Source organism: Letharia columbiana (assembly GCF_014066305.1).
Source record: "Letharia columbiana isolate WasteWater2 chromosome Unknown Sc0000017_s0, whole genome shotgun sequence".
Lineage (NCBI taxonomy): Eukaryota > Fungi > Ascomycota > Lecanoromycetes > Lecanorales > Parmeliaceae > Letharia > Letharia columbiana.
In genome coordinates, this window is record NW_023501057.1 from 566,910 (window position 1) to 589,507 (window position 22,598).

Sequence of the window (22,598 nt, forward strand, 5' to 3'; positions counted from 1 at the left end):
TCGGCCCAGGCGGAAAGGCATAGATGAAATGCAGACATTCATAGCATGGGGGCTCGATGTTACTTAGTGCGAACCTCTGACTGACGTACAATCGTGTTCTCATTCCTACTTTAGGCTAGTTACAATTCGGAGAAACGCACACGCTGTCCATCACATGTGTTGCCTTGCAACTGACATATCTAAGGTCGGGCTTCTCATAGGTAGCGCTTGCGCATGAACGACGAGACCTCAATCGCTTTTGAGTCAAGCTCTCAGTACACCTAGTAAGACGCATGCAATGCTCAAAGACACAAAACTCCATCACGATGATGAGAGAAAACAGCTTTTCCCCGCCTCGTGTTTATACAGCAATTAGCTTCTATAACGGTCGTTGCAACCGCCTAGTCGAGACTCGGCTCTAGTGTCACGCCCCTGGATCCAGATGTCAGTGTCGCAAAATCCCGTGGATCCGAGGAAGAAGAGACTTACGCAACGATATTCGCCCACCCAATCAACCGCCAATGCTTGTCGATTCTCCTGCTCAGTGCTATTTTCTCTCCTATTTCTGTGCAAGCGGGACTCGTCAATTGAATCTTGGCGGCGTCTTTCTTGACGTTCATGATCTTGGCACCTGTGGCCGTTGATCCAATATTGACCATCAAAACCTCAGCCTTGGACAGCTTTTCCACCTTCGCCTGCTTGCCATCGGCAGTCTTGACCCCTAGTAAGCGGCGGAGCAGCACGAAGGAGACTTCGAGCTCCGTATATATCGATGGTAATTGACCTTTAAGACCGAGAACGAAACCAACGAGACGATCGGCACGGCACAGTGTGGGATCTACTCGAGTACCTACACCGATGAGACCGCCCGGAACGGCAAATTTCAGGTCATTGTGCTCGGCAAAGAGCGAAACAACTCTGCTGAAGATAGGTCGGCACTTGATCTTCCCTTGCTCGTCTTTCGTCACTAAACCGGGTCGAATCTCGATTTCATCGCCGAGCTTCAGGACACCGGTCAGGATACTGCCTCCTGCCACACCCCCTTTCAGTTCTTCTATCTCAGCTCCCGGTTTGTTGACGTCGAAGGACCTGATAATGATCATATGCGGTGCAGCGCCAAAGTCTCGGACGGGAACAGGGATTTTGTTGACTATTCTCTCATTGATGGCGTCAATATTGTACTTTAGCTGGGCGGATATCGGGATGATGGGTGATTTATCTGCTACTGTGCCCCGAACGAAATTTTCGATGGACTGGAAGTGTTGCTCCGCGCCTTCTGATCGCATCAAGTCGACCTTATTCTGGAGAATGATGATGTGGTCAAGCTTCATGATCTCGATAGCTGCTAAATGCTCAGAGGTCTGCGGTTGAGGGCATGATTCATTCCCAGCGATAAGAAGCAGGGCTGCGTCCATGACGGCTGCGCCTGACAACATGGTGCTCATGAGAATATCGTGACCAGGGCAATCCACAAATCTTCACGTTGATCAGCAAAGTGTCTGGATATGGGAAAGGCGCAACTCACGATACATGTCTGACCAATTTATATTGACCTTCACAGCCTGGCCTCTCACACGGTGGATCTACCTCCTTTTCACTCTTGTAGCTCTTATAGCACGTTGGCCTAGGGCACTTCTCGTTGTCACACTTATAGATCTTGGCATTCGCATAACCCAGCTTGATCGTGATGTTTCTTTCCAACTCGTTCTTGAACCTGACAGTCTGCACCCCAGATATTGCCTTCACCACCGTCGATTTACCGTGTGCCACGTGCCCTATTGTGCCAATATTGATCGTAGCTTGCCTTGCGATGATTTCAGGCGAAAGTGGCGTCAATAGCGAAGTATCGAGGTTTTCTGGATCTGGTTGCTCTGGGAGCTCGGGTCTCTTTATCTCAGGCAGTGGCTCTGATTTTTTGAGCACCGATTTTGGCTGATCGAGCGGCTCTTGATCTTCGACCTCGTGGTTTTCCTGGCCGTCGACGGGCTCCATTTGGGGAGACTCCGGTCCCGACTCCTCTTCCGAGGGCATATCGCCGTTTGTCGCCATGATTGCGGTGAATCAGTGCTTGTCCCTCCTCAAAATGAGGGTTCTGCTTGTCCCACTTCTAGATTTAGCTGTTCAATTCTTGCCCTGATCTTGTGATCAGATGAGTTCACTTGGGTATTCCTTAGAAAGAGGCTGTAAAGGTTTCCTGAAGCTTGAGACCGAGGTGAGCGTCTAATTGTAGAAATCTGAATCCGTCTTGAAAATGATTCCCAAAAAAGTCTGGCGGCTGTTTCTTGCCGCGGGCACAGCGCCGTGAGCGCTAAGCCAGAAGAAATGTGCCCCCGGCATCATTCCCTATCAGGCCTAGGGTGACCGCCGTCTTATCGTACACTCCGCATCTCGACTACGATTCAACTCTACGAACGTTGAAGACAAGTCTACTTAGATGACTATCCTATATCATCGCGCCAACAGCAATCCCAATGCTAAAGATATGGCGAACCATGCCAGCAAGCGCCAAAGTCTCGTATTACCCAAAAACAAAGATGAGGACAAACACGATCAATCTTAGTCATTCGCGACCAGCGGAGTCGAAGCCAAGAAAGTGGGGAGACGAGAAGGGAATCCAATAACAGCTCAAGCATCAATTCAAAGGCCAGCCCAAATCAACACAGAAATTGTCCTCTTCTTCCTCTCTATAGATCTCACACAAAATGCCGCAGGCCCGCTCACTCTTCCACGCCCGGCCTCGCAAGCCTGAATTCTTGCAGCACCACGCTGAGACCTTTCTCCTTAGCCCCTTTCCTCTCATCGCACACCTCATCCTCCCTAAACCACCTGAACCCACACTTCCTCAATACCCCCCGACTTCCCTCTCCACCCGGTCCCGTCACCGCCTTTAGATACGCCCTCTCACTCTCATGTAGCACAGGATGCCCATCTGGATACCTCTGCCAATACATGTGGATCCAAGCCTTCAAAGCTTCCGTAGCGTAGCCGTGGCCCCAAGAGGAGGGGTGGAAGATGTAGCCGATCTCGGGGAGGGAGTGGGCGCCTGTCACGCCGATTATCTGAGGGCAACGATTGTCGGTAGAAGGGAGTAGCGAGACGGCATAAGTCATGCTCTTTTCACTTTCCAGCCTTATCCTGAGCCATTCGTCACTCTTCTCCAGCGTATCGGGTTCGGTCCAATAGAGTACCCTGGGTTCAGAGCGAATAGCAAAGACACCTTCTCTGTCTGTGGGAGAGAGAGCACGGAGAAGGAGGCGCTCGGTGGTGATTGTGTCGCTAGGACGGTGTATTGTTGGTGATGACATTGTGTAAGGTCAATCGGGTGCAAGAGAAATGTATTTTGTAATAAACATTGCGAGGAAAACGGCTAGACAAGAGGTGCAACAATGTGAGTCAGGAGCTAATGCATGGTCATTGCACAGTCTTTCGAAATACAATCGGTCATCGAGGCCTCAACAGTCAGTACAAAGCTTTGAGCTTATGCTTGGCAAAGCTCTTCTTGCAGGTCTTGAGAATTCAAGCAGATCGAAAATTCAAGTAGATATTTAAGTGGATCGAGTGTCGCTTTACTCCTGTGTTGCCTCTCAGTGCTCACTCGCTAAAGCGGCGGCTTGCTCTGCCAAGCCCGCCCTAAGGTCTCGCCGTACGAACCTGAAGTCAACAGTCCTTACATGCAACACTTACAATGGTCAAGAGGCAGGCGGAAGAGTCACTTGAAGATGTACTGACTGCTGACTCTCCCGCGTCGAAGAAAGCTCGAGTCGACGACCTTCCATACCTCCATCGACAGACCAATGGCTCGAGTCATGTACTAGGGAGATCCGTACTCGTGGATGGAGAGGTACGCGAAGAGGATGAGAGAAACGGCGACGATGTCTTGGCGGCAGCGGATCAGGAAGAGGAGGAGCTAGAAGAGGCAGCAGGCGAGCCTGTCGATCAAGACGAGAAGTCGGCATATTCAGTAACATCACGGCAGCAAGCCCCAACCGAGGGCTATTCCGACCTCTATCTGGACACCATAAATCGGTCGGTACTGGATTTTGACTTCGAGAAGCTCTGTTCAATCACTCTATCGAACATCAACGTCTACGCGTGCTTGGTGTGTGGAAAGTATTATCAAGGACGAGGCCCGAAGTCGCATGCCTACTTTCATGCTTTGGAGGTGGGTCACCATGTTTACGTCAATATGCAAACGAAAAGGGTTTATGTGTTGCCAGAAGGTTATGAGGTGAAGAGCAAGAGTTTGGATGACATCAAATTTGTGGTGGATCCTCAGCTCGCAAGGGAAGAAATCGTGCAATTGGACAGGGAGGCAAAGGACGCGTGGGATTTGGGTGGGAAGAAGTATAGACCAGGTACGAACATATCTCTTTTTCTTCGGATGTCTAGAGAGCTGGGCTGTAAGATTGAGATGTCATCCTGATTTTGAGCCAGTCTCAGTTTACAAAAGCCCTATGGCTAGAGCATTGGCCCACAGACATCAGAAGTCGTGTGTGTCTTTCATTGGTCATATTGCTTTGATGTGGTTTCAGCTATGACGAGTTTTGCGTTCTCTGACTCGAATCCTTGCTGACCACCCAGTAGGCTTCGTAGGAATGAACAACATCAAAGAAAACGACTACTTCAACGTCATCATACAAGCCTTAGCGCACATCCCTCCCTTACGAAACTTCATCATGCTCGAAGACCTATCCCAAAGATCTGAGCTCGTCCAACGGTTCTCGGTCCTCGTCCGCAAAATATGGAATACGCGCGCCTTCAAAACCCACGTCTCCCCTCACGAGCTTCTCCAGCAAATCTCCCGACAATCTAACAAACGCTTCGACCTCCTTCACCAATCCGATCCCGTCGACTTTCTCAGTTGGTTTTTGAACAATATGCACCTCGCCCTCGGGGGCAGCAAAACGAAACCCGGAACTAGCATTATTCAACGGGTTTTCCAAGGAAAGCTGAAAATTGAATCGCAGCAGATCACCGCCAAAGCGGATGCTGGTGACCGTCTTCGCTTCGAAGAGGCTGCAGAAGTTCTGGTGGACACTACACCTTACTTGATGCTAACCCTTGACTTGCCGGCGGCGCCGCTCTTCCAGGACGAATTGGAGAAGAACATCATACCGCAGGTGCCACTAACCTCTATCTTATCGAAGTACGATGGATTGAAATCCCAAGAACATCTCAACACGCGGAAACGATACCGACTGTTACATCCATTACCACCTTACCTCCTCTTCCACATCAAACGGTTCTCCAAAAACAAATTCGTCGTGGAACATAATCCAACAATCGTCACTTTCCCCACCAGGTCCCTCGACATGTCACCATACGTGGAACCGAACCCTTCATTGCATTCACCCGGCGAGCCGATATGGTATGATCTTGTGGCCAACGTGACGCACGAAGCCGTGAGGACGCGGGATGATAGTGTAGAGGGAGAGGCGGAAAGGAAGGTCTGGAGGGTACAGGTCCGCGATCGAGCGCGGGATGAATGGTTGGAAATACAGGATCTGTACGTTGAGAGGGTCGTTACCGAGACGTTGTTTACGAAGGAGAGTGTGTTGATGGTGTGGGAGAGGCGGAAAGAGGGGAAGGGGAAGGAGAAATGATGTACCAAGGAGGGCAGAAAGCAGCATGTTTGAAATGGCTCTCTCTCAGCATTGTTGAGGAACACAAAATGTCCAGAAATCTGCCTCCCCATGGGAAGCTGACCTTTAGCATTGCACCGATCTTGCTCAAAGGCATTTTGACTGTACCCACGCTATTCTACCACAACGACATCCCCACCGCCTCCTCCCTCCGCACCCACCACATCCTCCCCCGCCACACCCAACTGCTCCATCTCCCCCAGCAAAAACTCAACCAGCCAGCTTTCCCCCCACAGTTCCTCGATCCTCCTGTAGTGCCTCTCCGTGTACACCCTCAACGCCTCCACCACCTCCCTCCCGCCCCTCCTCTTCCCCAGCCCGGCCAGCCGCTCGGCACCGTAGCTCCGGACCACCACACCCAGCACCCTCTGCGCCACCGCGCAGGTGCGGGCGTTGGTGTTCCAGTCCCGGGCCCGGGCGAGGAGGGAGAGGAGTTGCTCGTCGCCGAGGGAGCCGAGGACCTGATCGACCGCGGTCGACCCGGATATCGACCCCGCTTCCCGCGGCTGCGTGTCCACCACGCCTTGCAACAGGCTCAGCAGCCTTGCCGGGTGATTCAACGCCAGCGCCAGGGTGATGGCTTCCCGGTAATTCCCCCGGTGGATGTGGTTCTGCAGCTCCTGATCCTGCTCCACACGCCTCGTAGCCGCTGCGGAAGTCTTGGCCGCCGTCTCACTACTCGTGTCTTTCCAGAACGTAACAACGCTGTCGCCGCCACCGGACACCAGCATGCCGGTGTCTGGGTTGACGGTAAGCGCCCAGATGCGGTCGGTGTGGTTGTCTAACGTTGCTGCGACTTCGCCTGTTGATGCATCCCAGACTTTCAGGAGACCGTCGCCTCCAGCGGAAGCGATGAGAGGGGGACGTGTTGATGAGGCCGAAGCATTCAATGTGATTGATGAAGATGTGGTTGGAAGCCAGAGCACTTTGAGTACGCTGTTGGTATGGCCTTCTAGTGTGCGCAGACAGCTGTAATCATTCAGACTCCAGATCTTGACAGTCTTGTCCCCGCTGCCTGTTAGTACTAGTCCTCGATTGGAGCTTGCAGGTCCATTCTCCCCAGATATTGGGGGGGGTGTCTTTAGGTGCGAAGACGACGGACCAAACGCCGCGACGGTGGCCGCGGAGGATGCCTTGGACTTCACCTTCTTCTGTTGACCAGATCTTGACGGTTCGATCTTGGGAGGCGGAGGCGAAAAGAGAGGAGGTTGAAGAGAGGGATATGGCGTTGATGTCTTTGTCGTGGGCTTTGCGAGTGTATAGCGCTCTGGAGGATGATGTTGACGTTTTGGGAACGTTCCAGCGTTTAATGGTGCGGTCTTGGGAACCTGTCAAAAAGAACGGTGGAGTATGCTCGAGAGGATTCGTACGTTCAGGTGGGTTTTGAGGTGGTGCTGACGAGGGGAGAGATATTGCTCCGATTGATTCGGCATGGCCTGTAAATGTCGCGTATAGCTGGTACAAATTTGAGGCGTGGTCTATTCGCCATAGACGTGCTGTGTTATCTTTGGCACCTGTTGCGAGCCAGCAGCCAGACCAATCGACAGAGAGGCATATGATAATATCCTCATGGCCCTCGAGGAGGGCGACGTCAGCGCCGAAGTACCTCGCAGAAGTTGCTGATAGTGAATCTGATTTCGAGCTTGCCAAAGAGACAAGACGGATATCTTCAGAGTTGGTGGCTAAGGCCAACAGCGCCCGATCTGGCGTCACATAAGCTAGGTCTATGATCTCGTCATGCGTTCCAGATATCCGACGAATGATAGGCAGCGGTTCGATGAGGACGTCAGACGGTATTTCTGAGAGGGAAGCAGTCGAATGGAGTATCAATGATTGATCTGCATGTACAGAAAGTAGGAACCTCTGACTGAAATTTTGCAAAACGTGCACAATTCCATGTCCTTCTCCACCAGCTTCCTGCTCTTTTGTTACCTCTCTTCCAGTCTCGACATTCCATATTCTCAGTCTTCCGCGTTCGCCTCCAGCGTAAAGCAGGGTACCTTCCTCGAGTAGTCCTACGGCCTCAACGCTCTCAAGGATGGGCATGACTTTTCTCGATTTCCAAGTGCGGGCATCCCAAACAATGGCAGTCTTGTCTCTGCTGGCAGAAACAAAGGTATGCGAGTCTGCCGAATAATCGAGACTCCGAACGACAGAAACATGAGAATCTAACGTTGCCACTGATTTACGCTTTGCGAGGTCCCAGATCCTTATCTTGCCATCCTCGCTGCCGGATGCCAGGCGGAATGCTGCTCCCAAATCATGACCTTTAGACATGTCTTCATCTCGTTGCAAATCACTCCTCGATCGTCGCTTCTTATTGGACTTCGTGTTCTTGTCATGCTCGGCAGCCGAGACTTCAAAGAAATGTAGAGCAGAGATGACACCAGCATGGCCACGGAAGGTATGCGTGACATATCCTCCCCTGATATCCCATACTTTGAGGACTCCATCAGCGCCTCCTGTTGCCAGTAGGGTCCCGGTACTGTCTACTGCAGCCGTAATCACCGGGGTTGTGTGAGGCTTCAATGTTCTTAATAGTGATGCATTGACTAAGGGTGTGTCGTTCTCGGAGTGCTGTAATGCATACATCTTCATGGATAACGAACGAGAACATGCTATGAGATGCGACGCGCTTGGCGTGACTGAATGAAAGGGTTAGCCCGGCCACATGGATGTATCGAGAGGGGTAGTTACGTGAGAGCGTCGTTAGGACCTCGCCATCCTATCAAACCCTCAGCGTGATATGTTGACTGCCAGATCATCTCTACATACACCCTCTATGCGAGCCAGTAGCTCCCCAGTGCCCAAATCCGTGAGCAGAGCTTCTTCGCCCAAGCATGTTGCTAGGATCCGTCCTTCTCGGTCAAGGGCAACATCACCGCTGGTATAGATTGGCTGTATAGTCCGCTCAGGGTCATAGGTGGTCGTAAGCTTCTTCCTCACAGACATGCTCGCTGCCTTCAAGTGCAAGGAGAGACAAGTGATTCACTAATAAGGAAGATCAAACTCCCTCATAAATGGTGCGAAACATGGGCCATGTCCTCTACTGATGGTCGCATTTGTTGGGTTTGATGCCTTTTACAACTAAAGCAGTGAGAATGATCAACTGTAATATGGCTCAAGTGTAGAATGAAGCTGCTCCAAAATTTCTTTCACTTTCACGATAAAGTAAGGTTTAGGTTAGGTGGTGCGGCGGGAGATCAAAATGACATGCATGGAAATTAGCGGGAGATCGGAGACCCGGGAGATCTAAGCCCAACAGAGTTGATGGGTAAACATTCAATCCGGGTACGCGTTTCACCGAGCAAGTCCATTAATTATTAAGTACCCGCGTTTTCTTCAAGTCGCAGAAGATAAGTTTGGTCTGTGGTGTACCCTTGGAACTTGTGTGTTACTTGCAGGTTTGTTATCTATTTTATGCAAAGCTACTTCCGCTAATAACTTGTTTCTAGGCGCACCCACCTTGCGCCGCCGCGCGTTGTGGACCCCTATCTCGTAATCGCAATTGATCGAGTGTGGGATTCTATTGGCACAGCTATTAAGAGCAGCAGAGATAACGATCCTTTCAGGGTCTGGAAAGAAAGAAAGAAAAAAATGGAAATTCGCACTTAATATTATTACAGACTCGCTTTTGCCCTACCAGGAGACCGCCCACAATGTCTCAATGCAGCCCACTCTCCCCAGTTGCAGCCATGTACGTTTGACATTTGACCATCATTTCCACCTGCGCTGCCACCTCGCCCAGCTTTCCCAGCACTTGCTTATTACCCTCAACAAACCCAAAGATCTTATACTCAATGTTCGTATCCTCACAAAACTCTCTTACGAGCACTTGCAGTCTCCTCAAGTTGTGCCGAGGAACCCGAGGAAAGAGGTGATGCACGGCTTGGAACTGCAGACCACCATGGACAAAGTCAAACCAAGCAGGACAGTCAACGTCCATTGTTGTTCTCAACTGCCGTTGAGGGAAAGACTCTGCATCGCCGAGGTCGGCAGTTGGCATTGCCCAATGCGAAAGTGTGATCTGCACATGTAGCGGCATAGTGATAATGTGAGAAACGAGAACGAAAGCGACGCGTAGAGTCCAGGTCGGAATACTTCGCCATAACAAGCAATACCCGAACAGAAACCAATAGCCCAACATGAATGCTATCTCGGTAGGCCGAGTCCAGGCTGCGCAGCCAAGGTTTGTGGAGCGAGAAGAGAGGAGGTGCAGCCATGATAGGAGGTATAGGTTGAATCGGGCAATGCCCATGACTGGGTAGTAGGTGTAAGCCTGGTACTTGACCGCAATGTTGGCGAAGGCATCCCAGGTGTAGGTGAAGTCGTAATAGCTGGAATGGAGGGAGCGAAAGAAGGATGGACAAGTGGCGAACAAAGGTACGTTTTGAATATCAGGGTCATGTTCCTGTTCAGATCAGCAGATACTTTCCACTGAAGTCATATCACATACTGGGTGGTTGGTCACAAGGTGATGAACATTATGGCTGCTTTTCCACCAGCCTATCGACAGTCCGCAACAAAAGTCGGCAATGAAAATACCAATCATGGTATCAGCCACAAAATTGTGCGTAATGCCTCTATGGCCTGCGTCATGCGCCGTGAACATGATCTGATGCTATTGGCGGATCAGCAAATTGAGGACTGCTGAATGGAGTACATGAGCTTACCCAGAATAGACCGAGAAAGCATGCGGAAGTCAGATACCACTCCGCTCGAAGGAAAGTCAAAAAAAGAGAGAACAGGAGGATGTATCGTATAATTTCCTTGCCGTATTCGATGTAATGGCATTCATAGAAACCTTCGTCTTTGACTCGCTGATGCAATGTCTGATATTTCAAGGTGATCGCGCGCTGTGTCTCTGCATCTAATGAGGGATTGTCCCGGACATCGTTGTCGATGGCTTTCTGTACAGCAGACGATGTGTAGTCCGTGGGCGACAAGTGCTGATGATCGTTCAGTTGGGCATTTGAAGATTTATGTCTATGTTCCGTGCCTTGATCATGGTGTACAGATGAGGAGTACTGGTCAAGGCCCTTGTTGGGATGACTACTGATCATAGCCGAGTGGCTGGTATCCTCAGTTGTCATGGAGTCGAGGCTTGTCGTACTGGAATTCAAAGACTCTAGGCTTGAGCTCCAGGAGCTGCCAGCGTCGTCGCCATCTTCGTCGTCAGGAATGTATTGAGCAGCTTCTGTGTTATCCCGGTAGATGCCTCCTCTTATTGGTGGTGTAAAGTTTACCCACGGCCCAGCTATCAGGCCTATGCGGTATTTGTTCATCATTTGCAATGCCTTGTGGGAGTGGTAGCTGCAGACACAAAGGAACCATGTCAGCCAAGTGTTGACTTGCAGTATGGACAAGGCAAAGCATCACGAACATGAGAGTCAGCCAGGCTAAGGAGCGTGGTCGACGATCGAATACTTACCGTCCTCGGAAAGGAAGGTTGCAGGAATTTGACCAAACAAGGTTGGGCAGGAGTGTTTACACATTAATCTCATCGGTAGCATCTCTTCCAACCATATGAAGTACGGCCAACCGTCCGCCAGGGTGTTTGTCTAGCCAGCCGTCAAGCTGCAGTACTCTCCCTTCTGTGATAACGATGACACGGCCAGCAGCGATGAGTGCTTCGATCCTTCTTCGAGAGAATATCTGGTTGTGGTCCATGGTGGCTGTAAGCCGGAGAAGCGTTGATATAGGTGTGTTGGTAGAGATGTAGAGGTATGCTGCATGGTGGGTTCTGGAGGCAGAGGTTGAGAGACAGGGGGTGGTGTGGGGGAAGTGAAGAGAAGAATGTTGTTGGAACATGAATTGGTAGGGGCGGTGCTAAAAGATCAGAGTAGCGGAATACGCCCAAAATCGCGAGTTGCGGACTTAAGGTACTTCGCACTTGCTAATTGCTATGATTAAATACCTACCTTACTTTATTGTCCGGCTCGATCGATCGACAAAGACCCCTGAATCTCTCTTTGCACGCCACGTCCGTTTTCCATTGCGCGGCCTTCTGTGGAGCGCCAAATGTTATGTGTCCTTAACCTAATATTGGTAAGGAACACGTGTGGCCGAATGCAGTGAAACTCAGGCTGATCGGATCGAAAAACTCGGTTCATTAGCCTGGACCCTGACCTGGACCCTGACCTGAACCCTGACGGCCGCTAAAATTAACTTTCAAAGTGGGTCCAATTTCTTTCCCTGCTTTGGATTCTCGGAACGAATCTTCTAGCGTCGAGTCCATGTCGGCGCCAATATGAAAGATCTCTGTGGTAAGTATACCTATTGTGATCCGGACTGTGAATATCAAGTCAGTAAAATAATTAGATATGCCAGGTTGCAGACCGCGATCTTGAGGGATGTATGAAGCGACGATGCCGGAATACCTCCCTCCCAAATATCTTCACAAACGACTCATCTCGATGGTGAGCATTGCTCAAAAGCAGTTTCCCAGACTGATCCGAAGCTGTTCTCCATACATCCCTAGAGCTCACTTCTCATACTCTTTCTCTTATGAGTACGGGAACGTTCACTACACATATCTTCCAAACTTCCAGGTCGCCCTCCGTTGGCTTGAAACCCTCTCCTGCGCATAAGTGAACCCTCACAGAGTCCAATACAAATCGAGATTGGAAGTGGGATCCCTCTGTTGTCTTCGCCAACGAACTACTGCAACAATTAGAAAGGCTGCCGTTCTTATATTTGTATCCATCCGTGTTTCTTTTCGTATCTGCCATGTTAAGCACTGGAGGCAGGCAGAGAGATAAAGAAGGAGAGAAATAATGGAGCAACACTTGGTGAATCTTTGTATAAAGCCCAAGACAAGGTATTGCACAAGGGAAATGAAGCTGCTGTCACGCCTCATAGGCTGGCGACGATTCATTTCAGGATGCCCAACTTGCCTTCATGTTCTTATGGAGGGGCGAGATCCACCGCCATATACTTGGAGCACGCCCTTACTAGATTATCTTCGTATTAATCTTCACCATGCTTGCGTCTCATGTATCATATCGTTCGCAGTATGTAGTCGGAAGCCGGCGGAAGCTGCTCGAATGACGATTAGACCCAAGAGGTGGCGCAATCAAAAGTGGTCTGTGGACATAGACAATGGCACGTTGAAGGATATCTATACATGATTCTACATACGGTTAGCGCAGCAGGTAGGCATAATGATTAGACCACAAGAAAGACTGCAAAACACCCACGCACTGCAACAATGCTTATGCAACAACCTCAACTTGCAGAACAGGCTCTATCTCAGCGCAACCAGACTCAATACCACCCAGAAGGCCAAAAGAGGTAGGCCTGCAGTCTGACCTCAAATGGGCCGTCAGGCCTACTTGACCCGCGTTTGTTTGGTGAGTACAAGTTTGCTAATTTTCCTTCGTTGAGATTGTGTTCGATATCTTACCATTTCAACAAACTTGCCGGTCTTTCTTCACAAACATTTGATCATGGCTTCATCAAGAACGAAGTGTAACCTCTTGAGCAATCATGACTTGCGAGTATATAAGCAGCCAGCAAGTGGAACATAAGATCTAATGTAGCTTCGTCAGGGTCGATCTGCGTTCGAACCTCTGACAGGGACAGGCACCACAGGAAATGAAAATCAAGCTTTACAGAGCATTGCAGATAATCCAGGAGAAACCACTGAGCCAGCCACAAACACCCTTCGCCAAGCTGACTCTGGGTCTTACCAACAGCAATATGATCGGAAAGGATACCCGGAGAATTTGGCCTCAAGGGCTCTGAGCAGGCAGTCTAGAAGGGCCATCAACGATGTCCTAACCACAGTGGGTGTGTGTGTTGGAGTAGATGCCGATGGCCAGATAAGGCCGGTCCATGATGGTAGCATAGTCGCTCTGGACAAGTCCAAGGTCACTGGCGTCATCAGAGAGAATGAGATCGGCATGCTCGTTGGCTTTACCGAGGCGGCTGTAGATAATTTGGCTGGCATGTGCACCACTGGCTTGAGATATAGATTACAGGTATGCGGATGAGAATGAAGCACGTGAAGGGTTATTGACCGCAGACCTAGACATTTCGCTTTTACTCTGAAGTACCTCTGACGGCCATCATCAAATCAGAATGGTTGACACTCGGCTTTTTCAAGGGTCTGTTTGCGGGTAGTGCTGCAGATACGGTGTATATCTTTCTCAATGCCGGTCGAATTTTGGGTATGAATATGCTCATCGAGAGACTTGCTAGTCAGCTTGACATACCTTTTGATTCTTTCATCACACGAAAGATGACATGGTTCGTCTTGAAGAACGCACGGAGATTGTGGGTGTCACTCCACTGGATCCGACTGCTCTACGCTAACATCCGAGAAACCAGGTTCAACTTGACAACCCTTGGGCTTCTTACCCCCTTCAAAATCTTCTCAACATTACAGCATCAAGGTCTCCTTCCTGCATGGCCACTTTTACCGCATCCCAAGGCTTTCGTCCCGTTCTCTCCGTCATCACCTTTACGCCTACCTAATCTCCCAGATCGGCTAGACGGCGCATCTTGCGTTCGATTTCTGGCGTCCCTCGCTGTCAGTCCGGTGGTCTTGCTATGTGTACGATCGTGGATGAAACCTCTAGTGGAACGCAAGGTTCAGAAATACACGCGCGCCGCTCTCCCCGCACCAGACTTCCCTGACATATACTCTATTCAGGCTGCCATTGAGGATGAGATTGATAGGGACAACATCCCTGGACTCGGTAATGCAGTCGACACTCCCGAGCTATGGGAGAGCAGAAGCGTAACGGAAGAGCTTGCAAAGGACTTGCAGTACGTTGGCAGGAATTTTCAGATCTTGTACGACCAATTCTGGGGTCTGTTCGCAGGCACGTCCAGAAAACCCAGCAGCTCACCAGCAACGGAACCACTACCACTTCCAACACCGACGCCTGCCCCCATGGACCCTCTTGAAGACGACGCCTCCTCATCCTCCTCCTCCTCTCGCACTTCGACTCCACGCCGTCAAATCGAAATCACCGGCTCCACCACCTCGAGCGGCACTGTCCATATGAGCTTCGCCATTCCTGTGCCCGTCTCATCCCTTCCCCGCCGCCGTCATCACAACAGTCACCCTCGAGACCCACCTTCTCCGTCCACGACTGGTCCCAACAATGTCTACTACCCCTATCACCGCATTACCACACTCAGCGCACAGGCCGCGGACAGCATGGCGCAGCACCTTTCCGGCTATATTACTGACATACTCCTTTTCCCGCTCGAGGCGCTGTATGTGCGTTCTGTCGCGTTGTCTTTCCTATCCTGGCCTGCTGCGAATGTTGGGGCGAAGGTGGCGTCGGAGAGGTGGAAGGGGGAAGTCTATCCACTAGGAGGGTGGTTCGGAATGGGGTTGAGAGGGGGATGGAGGGGCGTAGCTGACTACGTGGGCAAGATGGTGCTGGTGCACGGACTAGAAATGGGGGTTGGATTTGCTGTTTGGCAGGTTAGCGTGGGTTTAAGTTGGTGGGTTGGGAGGAAGTGGTTTGAGTGGGGAAGGCTATGAATGTGCGATTCAGTGACGGATAAAAGCTCAGAACATACGGAAGGGCGGCGTGCTGAGAATTTCATTGAAGCCATGTTTCAGTTGTTTGGGGGCACCAGATACCCCAATCGTTGGGCGCATTTGGCTTTTGATCATCAATAGATATCTTTATGTGATGGGCTTTGACCCTCAAGGATATCAATACCGCCGATGTCTGCGCTCATCAGATCGGCTTCGGTCTCGTCTTGAGGATTTATATGGGCTTCGGTCCCTTCGCGATGAGCCATAGTGGTGGCTTCTGTCCCTCGATCTTGAGCGTCGGCGTGAAGAGCTGTGACTACTTCGCTCATTCGACCGGCTTCGATCCCTTCGTTTTCGATCCTTCGACCGGCTTCTTTCCCGTCTGGATGAGCTGTGTCGGGATGAGCTGTGGCCATTCTCCTCGATCAGTAATCTCTCTCGTCTCTCCTCCTTCTTCCTCGCATCAATAGCAAGATTCCTATCCTTCCTCTCCCTCCATGAGTCCTCCTCCTCCCCTTTCCCGTTCTGCTCCAACTTCTTCTTCGCCAACTCTTCCTCCGTCACCATCTCCCCAGTCTTCGAATTCTTCAGTATCACGGGATTGTACGTCAGATCTGTCTTCCGCTTCCCCTTCGCCCCTTTACCCCACGCTCCCAAGCTCATCGTCGCCGACACCGGTCGGCACCTCTTTCGCACCAATACCCAACAAAGCCGGTCGCCTCTCCACGATACGAGGTTTGTTGGTCGTGGTACCTTGGGTTCTTCGTTTGCCGATTGGCTCTCCATCTTTCCAGCCCATGCCGCGGAGCATGGCCGGACCAAAGTCGAAGACAGGGGTGGCCTCGTAATCATCTAATGTGGGAACGTCAGGACGGGATGCGACGTCGGCCTTGAAACGGTCATCTTCATTCGTATTGTCTTCGTAGGCGTCTTCCTCGGGCTGGTAGCCATCCCTTTCGTTCTCTAGGGCGGGGACGACGAGGTTCGACTTCTTCTCGCCACCCAGTAGGGCCTCCATCGCTTCTTCATCGGCAGTCTTCGTAGATTTGGGTGTCTGCTCTATGGCATGTTGGGAGGCCTGCCCCTCAGCCATTGTGGTGTCGCCATCTTGATCCTTCTGCACAAAGGATATGCCCGACTGTCTCGAGACTTCATCCCGTTCCACTTGGGCGGCCTTCAGCTCCACCGACCTTCCTGATCGACCGGCCTGTACCTCCGCTGGTAAAAGGTTTTTCCGCCTCTTCTTCCTGCTCTCTTCCCTCCAGTCGCGGTTCTTCTCCACCTGTATGATAAGTGGCGCCTTCTCTTCTTTCCTTCCATTAGTGACAACAGCACCGGATTGGTCAAATCCGGACACTAGCTCGGCCGCAGGCTGTGCTTCATCTTCACCGTCTGAGTGGTCTGCGAGGGCAGAGTGGGGACGCTTCTTGGGGCCCGGGGTGGGGGCAGTCTTAGGTCTTGCGGACCCAAAGGAGATGGAGAATGGCTTTGAAGGCCTGGAGGACAAAGAGGGAGGCTCGGCGGAGGGCATGACGACTGGTAGATGTGCTGGTTGTAGAGATGGCAAAATCTCAAGCTTCTACAGATTCAGTCACTGGAGTCATAGAGGAGTTCTGCGCTAGCCGCTTTTTGACATGGCTCTAATACTGTAGGTACTACCTTAGTACTAGGTACCTAGTCTTGCTTGGCCACTTTGTTTTCAAGGTACTGTCAGCTGGCACCTCGCAAAATACCAATCCTGAAAACAGTCGAGCGTCCAATTTGATTAGACTCAAAGCTCACAAGCTGTGGATTTGACAAAGAAGGCTCTCATCATCAAGATGGCTGAACAAGATGGGCCTTTGAACCCGAATCCTATTTTACCGCTGATCCTGATCCGCGGAACTTTCTTACTTCACTCTTCCATACTTATACGCACTATAGTCTGGCTCAACCGTATAAAATTAGATGACGACTTTCTATGTTGACTTTGGATGAATTTCTGCTTAAGACTTCCGTGTAGCCTTCTCCTGTCTTGTTTCTACCCTGATGAAGACAATTTCTATTTGGCCTATTAATCATTGTTTCACTCCCGTGTCCGAACACTGACCACCACGCCATATATATATCTCATGCATACTCATCGCCATCGCAAAACAAAATCTAATTTCTCTGGATTCGCATGATGGCCGGCAAAAGTCTGTGCCTGCCTGATTGAACAGAGTGTGAGGGTGTGAGCAGTATGGCCCTGATCTTCCCACGGTGCTTACCTATTATACTGCCAGCGCTGACAATTGCTTCGGGTCGATCAGCTGCCATTGTGAGCATCGCTTACCGTAACAGGAGAAGAGTGAGGGAGCATGCCCCCCTAAAAGTGTGTGGTTGCCATCCTGCATGATTGCTGGAGTAGCATCACCATCTCGAGACTTCTCAGCGCCGAATCATTCGATTGTCAGTACTGATTAGTGAATAGTGGGAAGCTTTTGCCATTGGATTTCGCCCCCAAATGCTTCGTCAATTGCGTCGCATACGGGGAGATGGAAGAGAGATCGGATGTGAAGGCCATGGCCAAAACGAGGTTGGCCACACCACCGTGGCACTGTGTCGATTGTTTGAAACAGATTGCTTCTGTCAACATCATGTTCGCTTGGAACTTTCAGCTCCCATTTCTCTTTCAGCCTCATCATGATTCCAGAGCCGAGCTGTCAAATGCCCGCCGCCATCCTCGGACCGACCGAGCCACTGAAAATATGCGTTAGACTATTGATAATCGCGAAGCTGCGAGATGAGTGAGAATAAAATATGTAGGCATTCGTAATAAGGAGTCAGGCCTCCGGCAGCACAGAAAGTGACGAAATTGCAATGTAGCAACAGTACAGTAGGTAGTCAGGATGGTGAGGAGAATTTCTGTCTCGGAATGGATTGATGCTTGTTACGCCCAAGCAATTATTAGAATGTTTAGCGGGACGATGCGGTCCAAATTTTGACAGGCAGCTTCTGTCTGCTCGTCGCTAGTTCCTGCATATATGCTGACATGAGGCTTAAGGCGGGAAGCTAAGGGTCTGTTTCAGCGCTATGAGAATTGAATGCCGTACCCAATCATGAGATGATGAGACCATCTCTGTGTCACTTTGATGCTTTCATCCCACCACCCGCCCAGACGAATCTCCGTCTTCTCTTCGAAAATCATGGACTGCTTCCTTCAATCGTTGACAAGTTTTCTCTTCAATCTTCATCATGAAAAGTATAAGCAAGTGGCATCTGCTTTCAGCCCCTGCATTACTCACGAACCTCCTGGTGGCACGGTAGAGTACATGCCATTGCCATCCGCAAGCATAAGGCATCCTGCCTCGTTCGAACATCCATCCACTCATCTGATTTTGAAGGACTACTCGCATCACACCATTTCGTGCGTGAGACCAGGCCAGAATCAGCACCCCCGGCGGGCGTTTCTACATGGAAAGTGCCCATAAGAAGCTGATATCCTCATGGGAACCTTATGTCAGGTATAATGCCTGGCTTACGCTGTCTTCATTGTATCTGATCTTATCCTTCATTGTCTCTTATGTTGACCTTCAATAACGTTTGGCGATGGGGGATATCCTGGGGCATTTTGGTGAACAGTATTACGGCTAGTAAGTCAATAACTTCCCTTGTTGCTTGATGTAGTGAAAGAGTGCAGGATATGTTGCTTCTATCTTACGCTAGAGATGATACATGAGTGTTTTCTCCATGTGTGCGTCTATCCTTCTGGTTCACGTCTGCTAATTACGTTCTTGTGTTTGCAGGGAAGTTGTCGGGCAATGGAGTTCACCCTCGCCACCTGAATGTATCCGGTTTACTCCCTCCAGTATCTTCTCTATCCCTCGATCCAGCATCCTTTTCGTCCCTCGATCCAGCATCGACTCTGCTCCCCCAAGCACCTGCAGACTACTGTGGACTATGCATTATAGAGGCTCCCGGAGGGATTCGTTTGGTATACTGGGTATGTATATCTTCGGAGCGATCCTTCCCGTTTCGAACCATTATTCAAGTCGCAAGAGATCCTTAATCCCTCTCCGAGGTGTTTGATTGCTCGCATTTTTAGCCTAGAGGGAGCGCTGCTGGAGCAAAAATCCTTGATACCTCTCCGCTGTGTTTCATTGCTCGATTTTTGGGCCTCGTAGGAGAAATATTGACTGAAATCTCTACAGGAACCGGACGGTGTGGGATCTCAAGGGAATGTCACCGCAAACGCAAACCCAACTCAACCGTACACCACAGTGGATAATGGATTCACGTAGTAAGCCAGCAGAGCGGCCATCTTCAGGTTATTGCAGCTGATCTTCGCCAAGTACATCTCCTTCGGTATACGTGATATACAGCGAGCTGCAGGCAACGGTGTCGGCGACGGGTCAGTGCGACTTGTCAGCTTCCGGAGATCCTGTGGGACCATCCTATGCAGCGAAGACAATCGGGTATTCTTCGCGTTTCCTTGCTTATGGAACAGTCACAAATCCAGGACCGAATTGCGATGAGCAGTACATCGAGGGTGGATTTCACACTATCGACTTCAGCGAGCTCTATTACACGCCTATTGTCACGAGTACAGTCTACAAACCGGGCTGTACTCCCTACGCGAATCCGCGTTTGTCTTTGCCTGCGGACCTGATTGATGTCGTCCCTGCTTGGGAGACATGCCAACCTCTTTTCTATGGAGCTTTTGATCCGCCAAGCATCTTGACGAAGGCTAGTGGTCTCGCTCCCGCTCAAGCCAGTCCTGCAGCAGTCACGCCCCCTCCGCCTCCTGTTCCAGCTTTGCCCGCCGTAGCTCAGGCGACTCCTACTGCTGGAATTCCCCCTGCGACAATAGCGCCAAACAACGCTGGACAAATGGCAGGAGCAAATGACCCACCAGCATCTGTCATCAAGTCGAATGATATAACCTTGTTGAATGGGAACACCCATGAAGTGGTGGCAACACCTGCGGCTTCACCGGAGGATAGTGATCCGACCTCGCAGGAAGCAGCTGCGGCCAATAATGATCCGAGCGGCCAGTTGATTGCGCCTACAGCAGCGGTCGTGGCGAACAACCCTACTCAAACCCCAGCGTCTGGAACTGACCCGGACTCGCAGAAAGTAGCTACGGGCAACGACGATCCAAGTGGCCAGGTACCAGGGTCTGCTGCTGCAGTCATTGTCAAGTCACCTGTTCAAACTCCAGCGTCTGCGGCTAACATCGTTGTTGCCCAAGGTAAAACGCTGACGGAAAATGGTCCTTCAGCGAATATTGGTGGGAAAGCTGCTGTGTATTCCTCGGGCTCTGTTTATGTGGATTCGACTCCGGTGGCGGTTCCTACCAGCGCGCAAGTCACTCCGGCTAACATTGTCGTTGCTCAAGGCCAGACGCTTACAGAAGGTGGGTCCTCAGCCAATTTCGGCGGAAAGGCTGCCGTGTATTCCGCAGGCTCCATTTACCTGGACTCCTCGACTCCAATTGCCGTTCCTAAAGCCGAGGACACTAACGTGGTGGTTGCCCAGGGTCAGACACTCACGGAAAACGGTCTAACCGCCAGCATTGGTGGGAAGGCGGCCGTGTACTCTGCCGGGTCCCTCTATTACGACTCAACTCCCATACCAATTCCTAAGGCTTCTCCGACTAACGTGGTTGTTGCCCAAGGCCAAACGCTTACGGAAAATGGCCCTTCTGCGTTTCTCGGTGGGAAGACTGCCCTGTACAAGGCAGGTTCGATCTATTACGACTCCACTCCAGTTGCGATTCCCACATCAACGCAAGGCCAACAAAACCACCCGCCGGTGGTTGTGGCCGGGGTTACTTTCGCCCCAACGATACAGACCCCCTCGTCAGTCGTCACAAATGGCATCACATTTGCGCCATGGGTGGAAAAGGCCTCTCCTGTAGTTGCAGGCGGGATCACATTTGCGCCAATACTACAAAGCGTTGGGGAAGATACCCATGAGCCTGTCGTGGCTGGTGGCATAACCTTCCAGCCTAGTAATGTTCAGTCATCAAACGCTGTTGCAATGGAAACGCCAGCACCACTTTCGGTGGGTAGAAACCCAGTGCTAAAAGCCGTGAACGGTGACTTGATAGTAGCAGGTACTACGATATCTCAGGGAAGCACAACTAGCTTGCTCGGACATGTCATAGTGGCTAACTCCGATAACGTCGTTTTGGATGGTACAACCCATTCCCTCGCACCTGTCACTGCTTATCCTGTTGAGACACCGACATCGACACCACTCGAAATAGCCAATGAGCCCGTATTAAAAGCTGCAAATGGCGACCTAGTCATAGCGGGCAGCACGGTATCTCAAGGGAGCATGACTCGTCTGCTCGGTCATGCTATTTCTGTTGGTTTAGGTAATATCGTTCTGGACGGCACGACTCATGCGTTCGGACCTGTTACTGCACATCCTCTTGAGACACCGACTCCATTCGAAATTGCTAACCAGCCTGTAATGGAAGCTGCGAACGGTGGATTGGTCCTTGCAGGTGTCACGATACCACAGGGGAGTCAGATCGGTCTGTTTGGACATGTCGTCTCAGTGGGTGCCGATAATTTGGTCGAAGATGGCAAAACTCTCGCTTTTGCAGCTAACACTAAAGTTGCTGGGCAGCAATCCGTGGCGAGTCTTGTATACGGGACATCCAACATTGAAACAACCCTCATACCGGGCGTCACGTACTCATCAAGCGGTCACATCATCACCTACACTGGATCAATCCCCTCCGTTCTCACAGAAGCGACATCAAGCGTCATCGGCACCACTACCGTGCCCCAACAAGCATCCGCTTTGCCCAGCCAGGTCTTCGTTGAAGCATCAGTATACGCGACACCTGAACAACTGTTTGTAGAGGTATCGCCATCAGCTCTGCAGTACGTTCTAAATGGGAAAACAGCAACCGCAGCTGCGCCAAGCGATGTTCCACTCGGCGGTTTGATTCTGGCTGGTTTCGGTGCTGTACCTGGCAATGGGTCCACACCAATGAATTCGTCGGTGTTGCCATCCATTGTTCTGGTGAACAGTACTGTGACTTCGATCCCAACGTCTCAGGCGGGAAGTTCTCCAAGTTCGACTTCGATGCCTGGGAACAAGGCGTCGCCGTCTAGACCAGCTCATGGGACGGGCCCCAGAGTAATGAGTTGGTCGCGGGTCTTTGGGAATTACTTTGTTGTGCTTGGGTACATTCTGGGTATTGCATTAATCATGTAGTAATGTTCTGTGAGAGGCCAAAAGAGTATCTGACTTCTTGTATATAATTCAGAGATTTTATTGATGACGCAAGGCGCCCTTTTCTGGACAGGTCTTGAACAGGCAACAGACATAGTTAATAGCAAGAGCAAGGGTGAAGAAGGTGGCGACCAGATACCAGCATCAGAGAGACAACCAGGTCGATCAATAGCGTCGAAATGGCAACGTGCTTCAAGGCCGCGCTACTGCAAGTTAAATGCCTGTAGCTGGACAGGGTAGCAAACAACTGGACAACTCAT

General features: G+C 50.8%; 8 protein-coding genes across 8 annotated transcripts; 3 read left to right on the top strand and 5 right to left on the bottom strand.

Moving 5' to 3' along the window:
* Positions 1-380: 380 nt before the first annotated feature.
* On the bottom strand, positions 381-2,028 carry HO173_006032 (uncharacterized protein; the record flags this gene model as incomplete). The annotated part of the gene is made up of 3 exons (XM_037307944.1): positions 381-411; positions 469-1,455; positions 1,505-2,028. The coding sequence occupies 3 exons, from the start codon at positions 2,026-2,028 to the stop codon at positions 381-383; spliced, it is 1,542 nt and encodes a 513-aa protein (XP_037165204.1).
* A 668-nt stretch (positions 2,029-2,696) lies between these two features.
* On the bottom strand, positions 2,697-3,284 carry HO173_006033 (uncharacterized protein; the record flags this gene model as incomplete). The annotated part of the gene is made up of 1 exon (XM_037307945.1): positions 2,697-3,284. One exon carries the CDS (start codon positions 3,282-3,284, stop codon positions 2,697-2,699), a length of 588 nt encoding a protein of 195 aa, XP_037165205.1.
* Positions 3,285-3,664: 380 nt separating this feature from the next.
* On the top strand, positions 3,665-5,582 carry HO173_006034 (uncharacterized protein; the record flags this gene model as incomplete). The annotated part of the gene is made up of 2 exons (XM_037307946.1): positions 3,665-4,334; positions 4,564-5,582. The coding sequence occupies 2 exons, from the start codon at positions 3,665-3,667 to the stop codon at positions 5,580-5,582; spliced, it is 1,689 nt and encodes a 562-aa protein (XP_037165206.1).
* Positions 5,583-5,734: 152 nt separating this feature from the next.
* On the bottom strand, positions 5,735-8,573 carry HO173_006035 (uncharacterized protein; the record flags this gene model as incomplete). The annotated part of the gene is made up of 4 exons (XM_037307947.1): positions 5,735-6,590; positions 6,724-8,266; positions 8,319-8,346; positions 8,397-8,573. 4 exons carry the CDS (start codon positions 8,571-8,573, stop codon positions 5,735-5,737), a joined length of 2,604 nt encoding a protein of 867 aa, XP_037165207.1.
* Positions 8,574-9,285: 712 nt separating this feature from the next.
* Positions 9,286-11,291, bottom strand: HO173_006036 (uncharacterized protein; the record flags this gene model as incomplete). The annotated part of the gene is made up of 4 exons (XM_037307948.1): positions 9,286-10,032; positions 10,078-10,242; positions 10,295-10,934; positions 11,113-11,291. The coding sequence occupies 4 exons, from the start codon at positions 11,289-11,291 to the stop codon at positions 9,286-9,288; spliced, it is 1,731 nt and encodes a 576-aa protein (XP_037165208.1).
* Positions 11,292-11,989: 698 nt separating this feature from the next.
* Positions 11,990-15,123, top strand: HO173_006037 (uncharacterized protein; the record flags this gene model as incomplete). Its single annotated transcript, XM_037307949.1, has 4 exons — positions 11,990-12,040; positions 13,172-13,603; positions 13,654-13,898; positions 13,953-15,123. 4 exons carry the CDS (start codon positions 11,990-11,992, stop codon positions 15,121-15,123), a joined length of 1,899 nt encoding a protein of 632 aa, XP_037165209.1.
* Positions 15,124-15,763: 640 nt separating this feature from the next.
* Positions 15,764-16,654, bottom strand: HO173_006038 (uncharacterized protein; the record flags this gene model as incomplete). Its single annotated transcript, XM_037307950.1, has 1 exon — positions 15,764-16,654. One exon carries the CDS (start codon positions 16,652-16,654, stop codon positions 15,764-15,766), a length of 891 nt encoding a protein of 296 aa, XP_037165210.1.
* A 2,013-nt stretch (positions 16,655-18,667) lies between these two features.
* On the top strand, positions 18,668-22,320 carry HO173_006039 (uncharacterized protein; the record flags this gene model as incomplete). The annotated part of the gene is made up of 4 exons (XM_037307951.1): positions 18,668-18,737; positions 18,891-19,087; positions 19,296-19,384; positions 19,437-22,320. 4 exons carry the CDS (start codon positions 18,668-18,670, stop codon positions 22,318-22,320), a joined length of 3,240 nt encoding a protein of 1,079 aa, XP_037165211.1.
* Between the last annotated feature and the right edge of the window lie 278 nt (positions 22,321-22,598).